At 42.7% G+C, this 20,799-nt stretch overlaps 1 protein-coding gene across 2 annotated transcripts in view; it reads right to left on the reverse strand.

Moving 5' to 3' along the window:
- The window catches only part of sema3bl (sema domain, immunoglobulin domain (Ig), short basic domain, secreted, (semaphorin) 3bl), a 56,308-nt gene that overhangs the window by 12,914 nt on the left and 22,595 nt on the right, over nucleotides 1-20,799 (reverse strand). For both annotated transcript variants that reach the window (XM_061670921.1, XM_061670930.1), the window contains exons 3-7: nucleotides 18,092-18,154; nucleotides 11,914-12,033; nucleotides 5,446-5,536; nucleotides 3,489-3,605; nucleotides 2,046-2,188 (exon numbers count right to left, since the gene is read on the reverse strand). In XM_061670921.1, coding sequence (XP_061526905.1) covers nucleotides 2,046-2,188; nucleotides 3,489-3,605; nucleotides 5,446-5,536; nucleotides 11,914-12,033; nucleotides 18,092-18,154 — 534 coding nt within the window. The remainder of the gene's footprint in view (nucleotides 1-2,045; nucleotides 2,189-3,488; nucleotides 3,606-5,445; nucleotides 5,537-11,913; nucleotides 12,034-18,091; nucleotides 18,155-20,799) is intronic.

The raw sequence follows: 20,799 nt of genomic DNA on the forward strand, positions 1-20,799 counted from the left end.
TCATGACATTAGGTTTGCAAGTTTATTTTGTTTTCATTTTTTTCCAGATTCTGTGTCCTCACACCGACTGTATTAAAGCCAGGCCCTGCATATTCGCGCTTCACTATTCACAAATTCACCTGTTCACGTTCCTTTGTATGGAACTGGAACATACTCCGATAGCTATTTGCTGAAAAACTCTCCGATTCACATTTCTGTACTCTTTCTGAGATGCCCTAAGATGCCACAACATGCTGCCAAAGTCCTGTCTAAATAGGAAAGTAGTACAGTAATTGGTGTAAAGGAAGTATGTGGAAGTGACACAGCTCGATTAAGACAAAACAACTTTGTATGTTAGGGAGGAGCTAAGTTTCGTCTGGGTTGTTAGTTTGTTAAGGAAAGTCTCTGCCGCATGTGCATGTACATGCTAACATCTGGTGCAATAATCTGTAAGATATTTCTTTTTTTGAGGGTGATGTTGTAAATTGAGTTGGAAACTAAATTGAAATGTTGTGGGATCATACTGTAGTTTGTGCTATATTGACAGTTTAAGCTAGTAATATAGGAAATTAATAAAAACATTTTAGCCAATGACCCACATTTTCTTTTCTATATTCATAAATAGCAAAAGATTACTTTAAACCAGGGGTCTCAATTTACATGAGGGCCGCTGGCGCTAGTGTCTGGGTGAGGCTGGGCCGCATCAAGAATCCCCGCCCCCCAAAAAAGTACAACTGATCAAATCTTGTTAATTATAATAACAAAATAAATAAATAACAAGTCGGAACATGAAGTGTTCTTCAGAACATAGGCTTCTTTTACTTCCTCCTACTCCTTGCTGTCAGAGACTTGGCAGCGTTCCCTCTCACAAGCGTAAAGGGCCTGTTGATGGATAATGCAGTGCAGAGCAATGGCCTCTTCCAAGCCTTCCTCTTCCAGTTTTCTTTGAACAGGTGCCACCAGTCCATTTTTCTTCCCCGTAATCGACGGCGTTCCGTCAGTTGTTATTCCAGCAAAATGCTTCCATAGTAAGCTGGCATCCGCATTGGCATCACACAGCTGACGGAATACCTCCTGAACGGTGGTCTGGCCATGCTTTGGGATTATTGTGAGTATCTCCTCCGGCACTTCAAAATTGTCATCAACGCCACGGACATACATTGCGAGCTGCGCAGTGTCAATGACGTCTGCGCTCTCGTCAAGCGCGGCTGAGAATGAATGAAAATGTTGAGCTTTTTCATGCAGTTGATCCTAAATATTACCTGACATGTCAGAAATGCGCTCTGCCACTGTGTTGGCAGAAATGCTGATGTTGCCAAACTGACGCTTTTTTTCCCGGGCAGATTATACTTGCAGCCTGTAACGCGCGCTGTTTGATGACCTCGCCGTCTTTAAGTGGCTTTCCTGCCTTAGCCAACATCTCACTCGGCACAACCATATCACTTTCTTTCCCTACTTTCTGAAAAAAATCTTATGCCTCAGTAGACATGTTTTAAGTTTGGTGACCTGCTCCGGTCGCTCATTTCCCATGTATTTAACATACTCCTCTGCATGTTTAGTTGAGTAATGACGTTTGATGTTATATTCCTTGTGCACCGCAAGTTTATATTGCGCATATTAGACACGCCAGGATGCCTCTGTGCTCAACAAAAAAATATTCCGTCTCCCGCTTCTCCTGACATTTTCTGTGCTCATCGTCAACCTTTCTCTTCACGGCAGGTTTTGAAGACGACGTGACTGGGGCTAGGTGACAGGCGGGTCAATTTTTCCTTTCGGTGATAATCCTGAGTTATGTTCCATTTCTAATTTGCGTTGTCGTCACGTGTTTAAGATACGGTAGCCCACAAGTGTTAAAAAACAGATGCATGTCAGAAAAAAAAACACGCGCGCCGCACTAACACCGAGCTTTTTTTTCGTCCTGCGGGCCACAAAATATCATTCCGCGGGCCGCAATTGCCCCGCGGGCCACGAGTTTGAGACCCCTGCTTTAAACCATCCAGATATTAAATAATCTGCACGATTCACGGATTCATTGTAAAACTGCACTTTGTAATAAAAGAACTTACCGCACAAACGCGTCCAACACGCGTGTGAATGGCCTCCTCCCTGTCTCCCGCCTCCGTGGCCTTCTCAGTGAAGAAGAAATAGACTTTGTCGTCGTCCCTGTCGTCGTTGTCCGGAATGAGGTGTGCCGCCACGAACTTCGGGTCTTGAGAAGAAGGTTAATAACTGGTGTTTAGATGTTCAAGTGAAGGCCATGGAAGAGGGACTGACTCATTTTTGGGATTGCTTATCAGCCTACATTTTTTTTAAATTACAGTGTCACTAATTCACAAATTAGTTTTTTTGTGTGTAATTTGTACTGTATATATGAAAAAAGGACAAAGAAACATGATAACATCCACCGAGGAGGTTATATTTCACGGGTAGTCAACAGGGGTGTAAAGGTGCTATTATATTGTTGAAATATAACCGATCCATCCACAAATTAAATTTTACTCTTGCAGGGATGCAAACAATTGTTTAATAAGGGTGCAGTGGCATTAAACAATGGGGGAAATAGCTAATACCTGTATATTATCCATCCATCCATCCATCCATTTTCTGAGCCGCTTCTCCTCACGCGGGTCGCGGGCGTGCCGGAGCCTATCCCAGCTGTCGTCGGGCAGGAGGCGGGGTACGCCCTCAACTGGTTGCCAGCCGATCGCAGGGCACATACAAACAAACGACCATTCGCACTCACATTCACACCTACGGGCAATTTAGAGTCTCCAATTCATGCATGTTTTTGGGATGTGGGAGGAAAGCGGAGTGCCCGGAGAAAAGCCACGCAGGCACGGGGAGAACATGCAACCTCCACACAGGCGGGGCCGGGGATTGAACCCGGGTCCTCAGAACTGCGAGGCAGACGCTCTAACTAATCGTCCACCGTGCCGCCCCTGTATATTATATATTATAATAATTTTTCCAATTGTTCGTGCACAACGTTGAAAGTATTTTCATAGTAGATACATAGACTCTTGTAAATGTATGATGTAAATTACTTTACACACATTGAATCATCTAAATCCAATTTAAGTTTGTTCATTTACTATTTTAATTTGGCGTCGCTGCAATTTGAGCAAAATGAAAAATCAAAATACATCTCTTTAGCTAAAAAAATGTCATCAGATCCGATTATGTCATGGAACCTGCATTTAATGGAGTTCGCATTTAACGGACCGAAAATAGCGTCCGGTTAGAACTCGAAAGGTCCGTGAGTTGCTGTTGTTTACTTTCGCAATCAACAGACACAGACCGCTACTGGAATTTCCGGGTTGTGCCGCTGTTGTCACAGATATGAAGACTACAGCCGGCCTTGTTAGTCCATTAAATCAAAGTTCCACTGTCATTTGTCATGAGAAATATTCACTCATGTATTTGATGGGTGATGAATGTTTAAGCCTTGTTGAAAGTCTGCGACTGAGTTTTCCTTCACTGCAATGAATGAAAGACTGAAGAAACATTACCATGAAGGATTTTGTGATCAGTCTCTGTCCTCATGGTGGAGCGACCTCCCATACTTCTGAAGATCACAGAGTCTCTTCCCAAAAAATCCGCTGTCAGTCCTGTAAACAACTCACCGCCTACAAAACCGAGCGGAGGAGGGGAGCGGAGAAACGAAAGAAGCAAAGTCAGTCAAGCGCAAGAAGTCTACCGCAATGAAGAAACCATTGGTGACGCGTTAACATTGTGGTCCAGGCTTATGACATAGCGCTATGGAAGGAAAGAGGAAACGCAACCGACCCGATATGAAGGCTGACTGGGAGAATACTCCAAAGGCCCATGACCCTTTTAACACACTTTTTAGAATGCATCCGCCACTGAGACCAAGAGAGGTAGACTCACTTTACACAAGTCGGGGGAAAGAAGAAATCAAATACAGCAGATATCCTAAGCAGTCATGTCTGGAGAGTTTACAGCCTTCACCAACACGGCGTGAGAAACAGCTCTTGTTGGTGTGTGCCACTACAACATGAGACAATGGAAAACTACAAGGAATAAAAACACAATGGGCTTAGAGAATTCTTAGAAAGCTTCATTCAAAATATTTGTTATACTGACACAAAAACTGTGAAATAACGGGAGACACAATGGTATTGTAAATACCACCACGATACAACTGTAGACGAACAGAAAATGCACACACCCAGAAAATATTTTGCTTAAATATGTGGAAGTATAACTGCAAAATACGGTTAATTCAATACATTTCATGGGGTCTCGCATGCATGAAAATTCACTTCACTTCACTAATGTGAAAAAAAAGCAGAGAGAGTTACTGATTTGATAGTTTTGCTTTTCAAAATGAAACTTTTTGATATAGTTTTATGTGTGTATGTATGATTTTCTATTCATTTGTTTATTTTTTGTGAATATAGTGACTTCTGACTTATGTGTGAAATGCCACAGTAGAAATTGGAGCATGAGCAAAGAAGTCACTCCACTCACTGTGGATACATGTGAGATAATGTTGCGTTTCAATCTTCTAATGTGGTTCCGTTAGTCCAATTTCTAGAAATTCAAGTTACAATGATTACGGAGACGAAGGCGTTAACATTTATGTATATAAACGTTGAGTTCTCCTCAAAATTGTAACACTGGGTCCAAGTTGTTCAGGATAGCTGAGCTCACTGAGAAGGACATTGTGAATTTGTCAGCTCAGCGTAAACACGCCGTCCTAGATTGGAAGTTGGCCCGCCAGAGACCGACAGGTTGATGGTTGGATTGCTAAAAGACATCTAGGTCAAAGGCTAGTCATTGGAGAATCAGACTGGGGCTCAGCCACTTGAAAAACCAGTGAGCGATTACCCTCCAGAGGAATCCACAGCGTGGGCCTCATTTATAAAACGCCGCACAGAGTCCAAGCAAAAAGGAATATCAGGCCAAAAAAAGATGAATCCCATTTACAGTGTATACATTAACCAAGAAACACACAACTGCAGACAGCGGTGCATTAATAAATCACAGTCAACCTGGAAACGTGCACGTGTATCGCGCCTCTTGTGTATCGCGCCTCAAGCTTGGAGAGAAAACAGACTCACAATATTCACAACTGTAAGCGGATCTTGAACTGCAAGAGCCCTGTGGTCATGTCGAATGTACTTTAGTGCTGAGTAAGCGTTCCCCTACCACCAGCCCTCCAAAAACTTCTTCAACTACATCGAACAATGGACCTCATTCACTTACGAACGTTTTCTGAATTCTTACACATTTGCCTCTGATGGAGACTGCGGCATATGTCAAACGCTCAAGGTTGGGCAAAATCCAGTGGAACCTTGAACGTCAAACCTGCGCAATGGAGAGATGGGCCAGAATGTTCAGAAAAAAACCCACACTCGAAGTCATCGCCGTGCAAGATATATTGCAGGGCTTCTGCCTGTTACGTGGCACTTCAGGTCAGTGAGCAGAAGAAGATGGACATACCACTGAAGGTGCTCGCAAAAGGAAGGCTGGGGTCATGCGGGACCCTCCCTCGTCCGTTCTCCACATTCTTCGGGTCCATAGTGAAGACGTGCTGTAAAACGATACAAACACAATATTGAACCGGTCACTTCAGATTTGTCCGAATGTCCTCATATCGCGGCATACCGTATGCACATGTGATATAATATTAAGAAGTAATAAGGGAAGTAAAACATAGGGGGGGGAATTAATTCTTTTGCCACTTAAACAGCTTTCACCCTTTTTGGAAGAGTTTCTACATGACGTTTGAGCCCAGTCAGTCAAACGTCCAAACCATACCAATTGATTTCAATTCATAAAATGAAACATTAGGGGGGAAACTATGGCTACGTTTGAATGATCATTTTCTTAAATGAACAGTCATGAACTTCTCTTTCCTCTTGTTTGACAATTATGAAGGTTAAAATGTTCTTTAAAAGCATTGCCTGTACAGCTAATACAGGTTCTACTGTATAATAGTGACAGTTTGATGCTGGAACACTGTTGGAGCATACGGTAAGTTGTATGATTTCCTATCAAAGCTTTGGTTCTAAATACAAAGAGACTGGAGGTGGAGCTAGGTCCCGGAATGGATTTTGTTCAACTTTCAAGGTTCGACAGTTCTGTTTGACTAAGCAAAAGCCAATGGCTAGCTTATTGCTCCCCATGGAAACAAAGCTGTTGATCAGACTTAATCTCTTCAGAAGAATAGATTCCTCTGCCTTTGTGTTACAATGTGCACACAAAGAGAGGATTGGCTCTTATTTGTTTCGACTCTTTTGGGTCTTTCTGCCCCTCCTCTGAACTCCGTCTGTCTGTCTGGCTGAGAACGAAGATGCCGTCTGAGAAACAAGGAAGTGTGGGATCAGTGTCGTTGCCAGAGTTCAGACGAGTTTCCCACCCGTTTCCCAGTGCAGATCCGCCCTGAGCTTAACTTTTTACTGAGGACCGGACAGGGTCATAGAAGAAAATAATAACCGCAGCAACCAAAAACAACAGTTGATAATGTATGTAAAAACAGATTGCATCACGTCCATTAATATTCTGTCAATAAGCTTTTACAGTGAACTGACTCAGTAAATATGCCCATCAAGTTCCTTCTATACACATTATAATTGATCTGTGACTGAACAAACTGTGTATTTATAAAATATGCTTCATTTTGTGTTGATAACAGTCTGAATGTAGTTTTCTTTTTCCTAAGAAGTGATCCATCTGTGAAATGAGGTAAAAGCCTAACGCATCAAACTGCTCACAATGTTGAGCCTTTATAGAAAAGGACCGTTAGAACGAGAAAAGCATCGTTGTACATGATCACAGTGTGTCACTTCAGACATTATCTGGATTTTCTCATGTATTCGAGAAGGAGGTATAGGCCTACAGTAAAACCTCCAAAGGTCGGACACAATCCATTCCGGGATGAGTCGACCGTCCGGTTTGATTGTATTTGGAAACATTTTACTCCAATTGGAAATACCGTAAAGATAAATCCATTCACGTGTCAGACTGTCATCATCATAAAACCTCAGTCTTAACTTTCATGACAACTGATATCGGCGTGATGAATAGGTAGAGTCTTAGGGCTCAGTTTTTGTGAATAGAGCAAATCCGGCCCGGCGGGCGGTTCAACTGTGCGCCAGAGCTTAGACCAGTGTTGGTAATTTCGTAGACGAGCGCAGGCCGGCGGCCGTGATAGTGGCGAGCTGCGTCACTGTGGGTGTGTTTATAGCAGACTTCAGTCACCGCCAATCAAAGCGGCTCCTCTCATTCCCTTTAATTGTGGCGTAACTGACAGTCTCGACGGACATGTCTCTGTGCGGGATAGGAGGATGCGTAATCGTAGCGATCCGTGCATGAGTGGAGCATTGTCAGTGCTCTGGCTGGCCATGGCGTGGAAACAGACGATGTGAGCAGGTACCCTTGTTAAATACAGAATGAGCTGGTGATAACCGGTGGCGACTTAAATATGTCGGCGGAGCTCAGTATCTGTCTCCCTGTGCACCGATCAAATTCACCAAAATCGGGTAAGATTTTGGTGAATTTTAGCCTGCTAGGTTGGCATTCTACGTGGTCTGAGGAGGCGTAAGTTCAGATCGTCTGCCAGGCGCATCTCCAAAGACACACCCTCGCTGTGGCAGAACGCCGAGCTTGGCACTGACTGGTCTGCCAAATTGGCAAACACGCGAAGCGAGCCTTCAAAACCAAGACCCGCCGCTATTTGGGCCCCACCGCAGATAGGCTGTCTATCAATATATTTTTCAACCCTACTGAGGACAAGCGGTATGGAAAATAGATGGATGGATTTTCACTGAAGTGAGGTCTTGCAAAAGTTGCTGCTATCACGCATGACGAAGTTTTGAACTGTGAACCTTTGTCCATCTTTAGTAACGTATTTTTCCCAATAGATTTGGTCAAATTCTGAATTGTTCAACCTTAAGTGATTATCCTGCAGATTAAAAACCTTTTTCATGCACATTAAGGAACATTTGGCTTCTAACTACAACCGATTACAGTCGGGAACATAGCAAACGCACACTGGGGCGAGCGGGTGGGAGAAATACAGGGGAGGAGTTTCAGGGGTTTGGGCGCCTCGCTAAAGGGCATCACAACTGTGGCTGTGAACCGGGACGCTCCCAGTGGCTACCAGCATTGCTAACTACTCGATTGCCCAAGTTGTTAAATTCCAGTTTCAGCAAACATTTTCAACTGTAGTGTATCTCATACAATATAGTGTCTTTGTTCTTCAACCATCTAGTTGGAATTAAGCCACACACATCCTGGCATTGCATGATTGGATACAAAATATGAATGACATTTGTCGTTTGTGCTGCCTGGGCGTGATCCATTTCAAGTCCAGTGCAGTCACGTTTTCCGGGAATTAAAAAAACAACGAGATAGAAAAGGATGGTGACAAGGACAGATTGGCCAGCCCTCATGTTTGACACAAGCTCACATTATTGATTGAAGTGTCCTCCAAATGAACTGTGAGTGTCTCGCCCTCCTTTCATTGAACAGACAATGGACTATTGTTAATGGGAGGGTGAGTCTTGCACTCTGGAGTGATCACAGGGAACATGATGACATTGAGGGCTGCCCTATAAAAAGAACGGGAATATTACCCATTCAAGCACATTCAGTTTCAATATGGAGATGAACCCTCCCTTAGTGTGTAATCAGACCTCCAGTACCAAATGATGTTGATGCGCTAAAAGTATTAAATGACTATTTAATTTCACAGATTCTCCAATCCCTGGCCGCCCTCCTGCAGTCAAATGCTGTCAGACTCATGCTGCATTCACTCAGCGGGCGCCACCGTTGTTGTGCGATGACAGATTTCCACATCTTGGCAAAGTGGAAGTACAATGATTTGCCTCTTGGAGCAGCATTCCGAAGCACTTCTCCAAGTCGGTGGTGCTTACGTCATAGTTTTCCCGAATGTGTCATGCAGCTGCATTTCAACCAGGTCATTTAAGCATTGGCAAATCGTGATTTACAGTGCGGAATGTGTAGGAGGCACGGTGACAGCTGTGCCCAGCTACGTAACTAATGTGACATCAGTGTGGCAGTTCGGTGGAATGCAGCGATGAATGCAACAACAACAAAAGAAGGTCAGAAAGCAAACAAAGGGTGCCAGTGGAGAACATAGTGAACCTTTGGACTTCTCATCCTATCCCCTGTTCCATTATCTGTCAACCAATCAGTCAACTGTCTTTTTAGCTCCACCCTCAATTAACTTACTTGTTTTCGGGGACGTGAGAGGAAACTGGAATACGTGTATGCGTGTGTGTGTGTGTGCCTGTGTGTCATTATCACTGTCATGCAGAGAAAGGGTGCAGCGGATTGAGTTTGGGCAAACCCTGCCAAGACAAACACACTCCAGTGCTGAGGAGAGTGCTACAGTATTTTCTTCTGTGCCAATCACGGAATATCAGGGAGGGACCGCCGGTATCCTTTAAACAAGCGACTGCTGATATATACACGCACACATTATGGCAGCGGTCTGATGCCTTAAAGTGGAACTGTGTGAATTCCAAACTTAGAAATCTACACCTGATCCAAATAGATGGCGGTAAAAATCAAACATTTGGATTGTATGCATCATGACACTGACATTGTGTTTTGTTCTGACTGCCAAGTCAAACAAGGGCACACCGTCTGCCGTCTTCAATTTCTCTCTAGTAAAGTGCTGGAAGCTTCTTTTTTTTTCAAATTGTATCTTTCAGTGCTTGGATAAACATTGCTGTCTTCTGGAATGAAAGGCAGAGTACAGGCATTTGTTTTTTCTTAAAAGGGAATTTTGAAAAAATATATATTAAAAGGAGAAGGTAAGGTAAAGAGTTCTGATAATCTGAAGAAAATCAAGACAAAGTCTATGCGTATGGTATAGTGTTGTGTGTGTGTGTGTGTGTGTGTGTGTTCTACTTGATCATTTTTCTCGGGTTGTTTATTTTCACATGAATGACATTGCTTGGGACATTGTGTTGCTCACTGTCATCAATCTTTACGACTTCAAATAAAGGTTTATTCCTCTAATTATTATCTTTGAAAAACAATAAACATACGTAGAAAGAAGTACAATGGAGCCGTGGTTAAGCTAGACGGCAATACTTCACATGAATGGAGTTGACAAGCTAACGTCATAACAATGTTTCAGCGTCGAAGGAGTGCAAAGTCGGTCCGCAACCGGTCCAGAAAGTCCGACCCTAACAGAGATGAAACGCCTCGGGGGCTAAAGTTCATCCCACCCAGAGTCCAGTCGGATCGCTACTAGCCTCAGTTCCCTCCAGAGGTCAGGTAAACATTCGGGTGTGTATTCTGTGCGCCAGTTAACGACTGGTTAAATAAACGGGCCCGCTCCCCATGGACTCGTGTGTTCAGACTGACTACCCGATGCTGGGTTGAACTGATGTTGGGTTAAATCCACATGTCCGCAGACAGATGTAGTTTAACAATACTTCGTGGCAAACAAATTGTGTCCGCAACACGTAACGGCATTTTAATGCCCACACGAAAACGCATTTGCAGGCAATGTTGATCAATCGCAAGCCTGAAAAAGCAACAATGAATTGGTTGTTAACTTGAAATTACAGCACAGTTGCCACAGTGATGAGAGGACAACTTGATTTCAAATACTTTTGGCGTGTCCTTAATAAATGTAGAAGGCTCACCTGCAGCTGACATTCAAGGACGTACACGGCAGCATCAGTGGATGAATACAAAAAACGCAATACTCAACGCACACATTTTTGGGGAAAACAATTCTACATACTGTATATGTAATTCATAAAGAGTAGTACCTCGATTTACAAGATTCAAATTCATTCCATGACCAACTTATAACTGAATTTCTAGGATATCAAATTCAAATGAACTGAAATGCAATTAATCTGTTCACAAAAAGCGGCGCAGTTCTTTTTAAATTGAAAACCAAAACAAAACTATATTGTATGACGACATATTGGAACATACTAAAAGAGTGTGCAAAGAAATAAACAGCATGTTGGGACAAGGCAAAACTCACACCAATGATAACTTTAGTGTTATATGTGTGTCTTTAAGGGGCGTGGCCTAGTGAGCGACAGCAGGAGCTGAAGTCAGGTTGGCCCGACTTGGCCGCTCAAGTCTGCCTGCGAGCGCCAGGGCGTGATTCTGGGCAACGCGAGCAGCAGGTTTGGCTTTATTGTAAGCGGAGGAGGACTTTTAATGTTTGTCGGCGGTGACATAGTGCTTGGATGCAGTGACGATGACATATTGAGAGTGAGGCCGAACATACGGCGCCGAGGAGAACACCCACGTTGGGGGTAGCAACTAAATCCACATTCTTCACTCTGAACACACACCACTAAAAGTTGGACACTTTCCCAGCGCAATGTTACATTTCCTCTTTGTGGACTTTCCACACCCCCCGTGCCCACTTTGACTGCATCCCGCTGGGTCACGTTGGGCTGTCATGTGGAGGTTCACAACTGCAGTATGTCTTAATGGCTCTCATTCATCCTTTCTTGTCTTTTGGTTAACTTCGAGAGGAAGGCTCTGCCCGAATTCCCGTCCAACGGAATGCTCATCCAAAAGATGAGCATGAGAACATTAGAAAGGAAAAACTAGTGCTCTTCTCTGGCTCTTCTCAAAACGTTTGCATGGTTACTTTTAGGATAGTTATAAATCATTTCAAAATCTGGACAAAGATCAACCGCCATTCCTGGAACATATTGTGATCGACCTTTGATTTTCCACTATAATCGCCACCAAAAAAGGCCCAGTTTAGTGTTGAAACAGTATATAACTATGACATTAATATGAATGCACTAACTTCAAGAATAAAGTTAATTTGGGAATCACAATTAATCTGCACTCAAATTTACTTGAACCACCCATTCGAGCAATAATATGTGAGATGGTGTGGCTACAAAAACAGAACACACATAGGTTGAAAACGTGTGTGTTGTTTACCTCTCCTCTGTGGCCCACATCGATGAAAGTGCACATAGGATGGAATGCGCCAGTGCCACAGGCCAGGAGGTGAGTGCGGTTGTATGGCTGCAGGAGGCGCACAAAGTTGCCACATTCCGTCTGCAAAATACAGAAACGCAACAACTGAGACTTGATTATACTTAGCGGGCAGAGAACCACCTTCTGACACGCATTACACACACACAGTATTGTATCGCATTCCACCACATGCAACAGGACAGTGGAAGAAATCATAACACAGAGTGAAATCGTAGCTATACTCCAAATGTAGATACGCTGATTTGCAGCATTACCAAGGGAACTATGGGGGCCGTTTGTCAAGGGGCTCACACTAAAAATATTCATATTTAGATTGAAGATTTAGATTTAGTTATGTTCAACATGTTTAACATTGAAATACATATTTAACATTTACGTTAGAACCACTTATCTTCACTCGAGCCTATCCCAGCTACTTTTGGGGCGAGAGGCGGGGTACACCCCAAACTGGTCACCTGTTAAAATTAATATTAGTGCATATTAAGTGCACATTGTCACTGTCCAGTTACAAACATGGATAACTGAATTATTTGTATTGGGAGATATTGGTCTATACTGGTGGAGACTTCTCACGTTGTGTGCATAGAGAAAACAGAGAAAATAAAAATAATCAAACACTGCGATATTAAAACACAGACAACATCTGTTGGCATTTATAGAATATTACCTTTCACTATAGTAGAGGGATCAAAACAGCAACATTTTTTACTGCTCTTACTGCTACTTTCATGGTCAATGTCAATCCATATCTATGGCAAATATTGCAAGCTTAGTTTTGTCTCTGTGAATCAATCACTCGTAATCATGATTTATTCACCAATCTAATAGAAGGGTTGTATTCAGAGAGATGTCTGCGCTCGTGTTCTCGTCTTCAACAAGATACTTTAGAGACAAAGCTCAATAGGCCGACAATGGGAACTGAGCTCTGTGTGGCCTCCGGCAGAATGAAATGTTGACAATAAAGAAATATGGCTGAGCTCTATGCACTCTGGGATTTGCGGTGTTATATACAAAGGTGTGTTTTATTGAGGACATAAAGAAAGTGAAAAAGATTTTTTTTCCACTGTGCCAGTAGCTTTCACATGATTGCTTCCAGAATTCGCAAATAGACATTTAATCGTTAGATGAGTAGCTGGGCTCAAGAAGGTTTGAAACTCTGAGGCTATTCATGTGTTCATTTGACCATGCTGAAAGAAGCTTTACCAAACCATGGGAACAAAGTACTACAAGTACTTTTCCAGCCCAACTTTATCTGACTTGACGACAGAGCCAGAGCTGCTTCCAAAATGATGTCATAATGGAAGTCAGTGGGACTGGGGACGAATGTGTCCCACATTTTAGAACGCAACAGTATTTCTGGAAAAATCTGGTCTTTGCATTTGAGAAACACGATCTGGGTGCCACAAGTTACACATCATTTCTATCAAGGCTTTATTTATTGGTACCACATGACATCAGCAACTGGCGAAAATTGAAAAATGCTGTGGAAATTTGCCAGAAAGGCCACATGCCTATCATTTTTCTTCAATGCGAATTTAAGGCGTATGCAATATTTAGAAAGAGACTCAGTAGAGTGCAAACCTCCGCCAAGGTTGACCCTGTAACTAGAGCAATTAGTGTTCGTTTGTCGGTTCATACTGTGTGTCAGTAGCCACTTTCTGGTTTGTAAAGGTTTACCATTTTCATTTACTTTCAGGGAAATGGTTCTGTCAAAACTCAAACAGCAAAAATAGGGGATAAGATCCTCTAACAAAGTGGGAAATATTGTTGAGCGTATTACTTAGCAGGTCACTTTGTCTGGTTCATGGAGAATTATGTAATAAAAGAGACTACTTTCTTTCGAGGGAGGGGGATCTGTCACCTCGTGTGTTTTGGGAGACCCTACCATGGAATGAATAGCCCCCAAAATCATAGCTCCTTTGATCACTTGCTTTAGGGTGAGGAGCTCAGTCGCTGGACGAGAGTAGAGTCACTACTAATCCACATTGGGAGAAGCCAGCTGAGGTGGCTCAGGCCTCTATTACGGACGTCTCGAAGAAACCCGGCAACGTGAATTATGCGACTCCAATGTCAGTCCCACAGCTGGACTCGGAATGCCTCAGTGCGCCCCTGGTGGGAATAGGGGTCAGAGTCACTACCACCCTCACCTGTGATTTGACATTTTACATCGTGTAGAGGGTATCGTCCGCCGACCAAAGGGTCGGTCTTTCGAATCCCGACTCTTGGCTGTCCACTGTTGAAGACACTTTGACATATTCGGTTCTATCTGTTGAAATCAAGCACTCCTGGCCACATGGATGGCTTGTTGCTGGCAGCTGTGAGCAGTTAGCAGAAGCGCTGTCGAGATCGACTTAATACAGGCACAAATCATTTGTGCTCCCAGCTCCGTGGTTCCCCCCCACTAGTACAGACTGACATAAGTGAAGAGCACACACGCACCACATGACAGTCAAATGGACGTAATGGGTGAACACGATCAAAGACAAATGTGGAAGCACTTCCACAGCTGCATGGCCTTCCACTCTTTGCTCTAAGTCCTCTTCCAGTGAAACCATTTAGTAAGGACCCCAAATGAAGTGGAAGAGATCCTTTTTGTCAAACTCTACCAAGGACATTCAGCAAAGTATTCTAAAGGTTTACACACACTGGTTGTCACAAACTGGCAAACTTTCAGCTTGGACTTTGCATATACTGCACTCTAAAACGTCTTGTGTTTCGAAAAACAACACTTGATACTACGATGTACAATATGTCGTTATTGATCATTTGTGGTAGCAAGTGGGCTAGACCCAAACATTATGTGGGGCATCAACCACTGCTGGTCACTCACAGTTCCGTGTACTTACTAATCGTTTACATTTAGCCTTAACATTTGAGCAAGGCTAGAAATAACTGTCTCTAGTTGGACAAGGTTTTGGATAAAAGGTCGAACGCCAATCACAAGAGGTCAAAGTTGCCCAATGGTCAGTCAAACACGCAACCTCCTGTGTCATGCCAGCCCGCATTCGTGGCTGGAGGTGGGCACGGTCGGATTAACAGCAGAAGATAACAAATTAAAAGTTATTGTCTCTGTTAGCTCACATGTTGAAGTTTCTTATTTGTCTCAGCTCTAACTGATGAAGATGAAGGTCAAGAGACGGAGATTCACAGGAGGGAGAATATCAAATTAAATATTAAGGGTGATAGAGTCGGCTGACAATTGTCTATAGAAGGCCCAGTTCCTAACAATGGCGCCCCCCTCCCCCATCCTCTACATTATTTATCTTTCAGCCAAGTGTTGTCAAAGTCATGTTTTTGTTTTTCTCGAAGGAATGATGGAAGGTAAACATTGTCTGTATGTCAGCGAGGTACGCATATCACACTGAGAGAAGCAATGTGAAGACCCATAACCTCATCCACCTCCTTCCCTCTTTGTCAAAGTCAACTTATGTTGTACACATGCGGACGGAAAACAAATGAGATTACACCTTTAATCTCATTTGTTTTTATCATTTGTCATAGTCTGGGTCCTTGCTGTCTTTTGCTTAGTCGCAAGACAGCAGTAATCCATCAGCTTTGACACAAAAGAAAAGTCAGAAACACAAAGTAGGGATGCGAGAAGCCAAATATCTCTCGCAAACATATATACAATAGAATTCAATGTCATACAATGTGTTCTTGAGAGAATTTTGGAGGAATTTGTGCCAGAACACAATATATTGTGAATGCTCGTCGGCATCCGGTTTGTTCACATTTGGAAACTATTTGGTTTGTATGTATGAAAAGATTTTAAAAGGAGACCTTAACTATGATAACAAGTGACGCTACTATAGTGACATTGAACTCTTTCTGCTTTGAATGTGAGTCATCTTACGCCGTGTAACTTCCAATGTGCATTCTTGTTTTTCTCTTCTCACTTTCTTCTCTAAACACCCCCACGTTGAGGCTATCGCAAAAAAAAACAAATCATTTCGTACCGTCGTAATATTTTCCTAAAAAATGTGCTCTCCTCAAAGTTTTGAAGTGGACCTAGTTTGTCACTGTTCTGAAGGTTGGTTCAATGTCGAAGAAATGTTCACAAGATATAAATGATGAGCTAGCGCAGTTGGATAGGGCATGGCGCTAATAAGACGGGTCACGAGTTCCATATACACACTTACCAATTCTGAACATCTTCACCACTTTTAACAAGTGAGAAACCCAACACACACACAAACGGAAAGGTTTGTTAGCATGCGCTGTACTTGAGACAAGCAACACATTACACCACATATCTCCATCGACAATGGTCAGTCAAACCAGATGTCTGTCGTAGTATCATGACTGACCTCTGAGAGGCAGCGTAGTGCCACGAGGCAGCTACACTGCCATACAATACAAAGAAGAAGAAAGAGTACCAGTAGAAGACGAAATAGAAGAAGCTAGGCTAACTGTTAGCTTATCTGGTAAGGACTTTAAAGTTGCAAACTCTTCTCCTTGTCATTTTAATTGTTGCGAATGACTCAAAAGACACGTTTTACAAATACTCAACACGACCGGCAGCGGCACGAGCGTCATTCCGTTTCACGTTGCAGTCACGGAGTCCGTGGATCAGGCCGACGCTGTGCTTACGATTGTCGGCCCTGACCATCTTAAGAGCAGATTGGGGATGAAGCATACATTTGAACACACCCCACACCACAGGATAATCTGCGTTGATAATATTTTTGCAAGATCCAACATTTGGGCTGTTGCCGACTTTGACCGTAAGAGGGGGAAATGCTCAAATTTGGCTCCCTTATCAGAATGTGAGTAGCCCACTTTAGGAACAAGAGGGTCAAATATAATAAAAAAGAGAGAAACATTTTTAAAAACAGTATGAATTATACACTGCATACTGTAGCTTTAACAGGGCCAACTACTAATATATTGCTTCTCCCAATCACTAAACACATTACAGGAGCTTCAACTCACCTCATCCCAGAGAGCAAACACACAGAGGAAATACCAAATAAAACTGACATGGGACACACAAGACACACCTGCCACTTCAAACACATTGCATGTGTCCACATAGTCACACGCACACACACACACACACACACGCCTCAAACATGTTCCAGATGGAGGTGGCTGGTAAATGTCATGTGAGCGCAAAGTGGGGCCCAAAAAGTAACAGTGTTCTTAGGGCTCTCACAACATGGTGTTTGTTTTTGTGTGTGTGCGTGCGCGTGTTTAAAGCGGTACATAAGTACTCGTTTTTATATTCTATGCACCCATAAAATCACATAGCTTTTCCTCCAAGTGGGACTTAACTTAAAATATCTCCGTAATATCAGATAATGTCCCTTTTCCTCAATTTGTCATGGGGTATATTCGGGTTATTATATAAAATCCCATTTAAGATGTTCCCTCCCCTCAGATCAGTTTTTCATTCGCTGTGTTTCGCCAAAAGCAGATCGAATCTCATCCATGAACCCAAAGAAGTAGCACTTCTATTTAACCTACAGATGGAATGCTGACTCAAGTGGAAACAAATAATGAAATTGCTTACATATTCACGTTCAAAATAAGTGTATTCAAAAGGGTAATATATTGCCTCCTATTCCTTAAACTTCTTATTTATCATAACAGTAAGTTTGCATAGTTAACTCCCTAAGTCATTGTTTTCCCGAGTTCCATGTTCAGACCTCATGAAGAGATACTCCGTCATCCCCCAGGCTCGTGCACAAAACCAACAAACATCCTCATTGACAACAGCCCACCATGCTTTCTTTCCATGAAGAAACTATGGCCGCCAGTGGCAGGCACATTCTGCAAGAACCACCCCCGCTTCCAAAATTCTTGCAGTGTGGCATCTTCAGTCCCAATACAATATGTACGCTGGACAACTTTCAATCCTTTCTCGTTCCATTCAACCTGACAAATGGGATTGAAATGAACAAATTCAGATCTTTTTCAAAAATGAATCTGTTTTGAATTGCACATTAACGGGTTACTGATTTGCTGGTAAAATGAATGTCGGGATAAACCGAGTCAACCAATTCATTGATCGATCCCCCACTGGACAAACGTTCTTTGATTTTGTGTGTATGGCAGTCTTTCTTTTCAAATTCCACACAGACAACATTGACACTGTCGTTAGGTGTTCATGACTTACCTGTGGCTCTTTCCCCCTTTGAATGCAGTCTTCTCGGTGGCCAGGTAACGGGGGCCAATAGATCTACGGGGGAGAAGACGGACACAGTGGTTCTTATTTAATTGGTTAGTAACGTGACTTTGGACATAAATATATAAACTGAATCACGTGAACCTAATAAGGGGGTAAAATCCTCCCATGGCAACTTGAAATTTTGGAATTGGTCATTTTCTATCCATTTACTGTAGGTTATGATTTTTGGGGGTGGGGCAGATATACATTGATGTCACATCTAAGTTTGGTTTTGAATGCCCTTTTACACCAGTCATTTTTAAATCAACAAACAAGTAGAGACTAGCTAGACAGCTGTCTAGACAATTAGACCGCTAAAAGGGTGATGCGGAAAAAGTCCATGAAGCCATTACATTTTGGTGAGGTTCAGCAGATAGAGGACTCCCCCAACTTGTTTTCTTTCACTCTGGGATCACTAGAACTGTCGGTCGTCCAGAATTATGATAGCGGCACCCTTCTCTTAGTTCTTCTCTCCATGAACCAGAAAGTAGCCTGCCTCGTTTATTCTGCACCCACTGTGCTGTATACCACAAATATGGAAAGACTATCTGCGTTATGCTGCCACTATCACAGCCATACGGAATTAGTTTCATGCATTTTGAGGGAAACAATATTTTTTTGCAGGGTTAGGAATTTGGCATATTGGAGCCTTATTTTAAAGTCAAGAAATAATGACATGTTGCAAAAGGAGTGGTTAGGGGCTAAACTGGAAATCAGAAACTTGGGTAAGAGATATTACATCTGCTGTCCAACAGTGTTAAATTACACCAAAGCATAGTTCCAATGAAATGGAACTATGCTTTGTTGTAGGCCACCATGAAGCAGCTGTTCTGTTTTGGGCAAGCTCTTGATTAATTGGAGATAATCTGTGTCCGGGAATAACATTAGGAATAACCAAATGATTTGCAAAAAAAAAGATTTCAAGATTATTGTAAGTGACAGACAGACGAAATGAGTTTCCAAGTTACAACTCTATCTAATCTAATCTAATATTGGACTAAACAGTTTAGTTCCATGCAAAAATGAATGAGACATGGTTTTCAGTGGTCTGCAATCCTGTGCCACCTCTGTGTGGGCGTCCTAGTTCTTCTACCGTTGCTTTCCGCTGATCACGTTAGCCCCAGCCGACCCTTCCTACCCTCCTGCGTCTCGTCTCTGCGATTCGTTGTCAGACATCTCCTCATTCATACAGACAAGCAAAAATGATCTGACCGTCTTCCTTTTGATCCATTCTCAGCTAGAAACAATCTTTGCTAAACTGAGTCTTTGACTTGTATATGGTCAAAGTCAATGAATGAGGATAAGCGGTAAAGAAAACGGATGGATGGATGTTTCATCGCAATGCCTGACTGGCCCTTCTTTATTATTATACATCCATCCATTTTCTGTACTGCTTAGCCTCACTAGGGTGGCGGGCGTGCTGGAGCCCATCCCAACTATCTTCGGGCGAGAGGCGGGGTGCATACTTATTATTATACAATCCAAAATAAAAATTAAAAGCTCTTCTAATCCTGCAAATATGAAGCTCTTTTTAATTAGAGCTTTCATTTTGTTTTTTTCCAAACACTGCCTCGTTAGGGAAAACCCAAAGCCACAACAATGTGACTCTCTTGAGCACATTGTAACATTTGGACATGAAATGCTTTGACTGGTCCTCATATTGCTTTCTGACTATGATAAAAGACATCAGATTTCAAATTTCCCTGCAGATGAAAGCTGTCTCAACACTGACCTTCAATGGGCTGTGCAATCCTGCAGTTTTGCAGACCACCAGAGTCTTTGTCTACTCTAGTCATGAACCCGCTTTGTTTTTCCTAACAGTCACATAAGGAACCAGGGAGGAAAACAAAACAGTCCCGACGTGCACGACAACACGATTGTGTTTCATGTGTGTATGGGCAGTGTGAGTGCTCACGCATCGATTTGTTTGGGAGGGTGTCAGGCAAATGATTTTTTGAAACTACCACAGTGAGGTGATGATAAGGTCAGAAGTCACACTTTTAAAAGTGCAGTTTCAGTGTACATGTCTGAAAAAAAAAGTGCGCATATATTTACATGCACAGTTTAGTAGGGCTACCACTATAGCTCAACAACAATCTATTTGGCTACTGTAATATTTGGTCTATTAAACCCACCAGCATATAAATTGCACCCTCTAAATGGGGGGGGGGGGGAAACAAACACTTCTAACAAATACTGTGCTGCCCTCATTGCTGTGCACGCCTTAGCCTGACCGTGGCAGTTGTGTGACACAGGTTAAGAGTTAATTGATGATGACTTTTCAACTCCACCACCATGCTTCACTGATGACGTGGTGCAGTATGTTTTGTGGTAGTAGTCTCATGGCGTGGGCATGTACTTCATGGATGCCAATGGAACTGGTTCCCTTGTGATGATGTGACTGCTGACAAAAGCAGCAGGAAAAATTCTCTATTGTTTCAGGCAATATAATCTGCTCATATTCAGCCAAATGCCTCACAACTCATTGGATGACGCTTCACAGTGCAGATCGACAATGACCCGAAGCATACTGCAAAAGCAACCAGAGTTGTTTTTTTTTAAGCAAAAAAGTAAAATCTTGTGCAATGACCAAGTCAATCACCTGACCTGCATCCGATTGAGTATGCATTTCACCCGCTGAGGAGAAAATGACCCAA

Source organism: Phycodurus eques, chromosome 1 (genome assembly GCF_024500275.1).
Source record: "Phycodurus eques isolate BA_2022a chromosome 1, UOR_Pequ_1.1, whole genome shotgun sequence".
Lineage (NCBI taxonomy): Eukaryota > Metazoa > Chordata > Actinopteri > Syngnathiformes > Syngnathidae > Phycodurus > Phycodurus eques.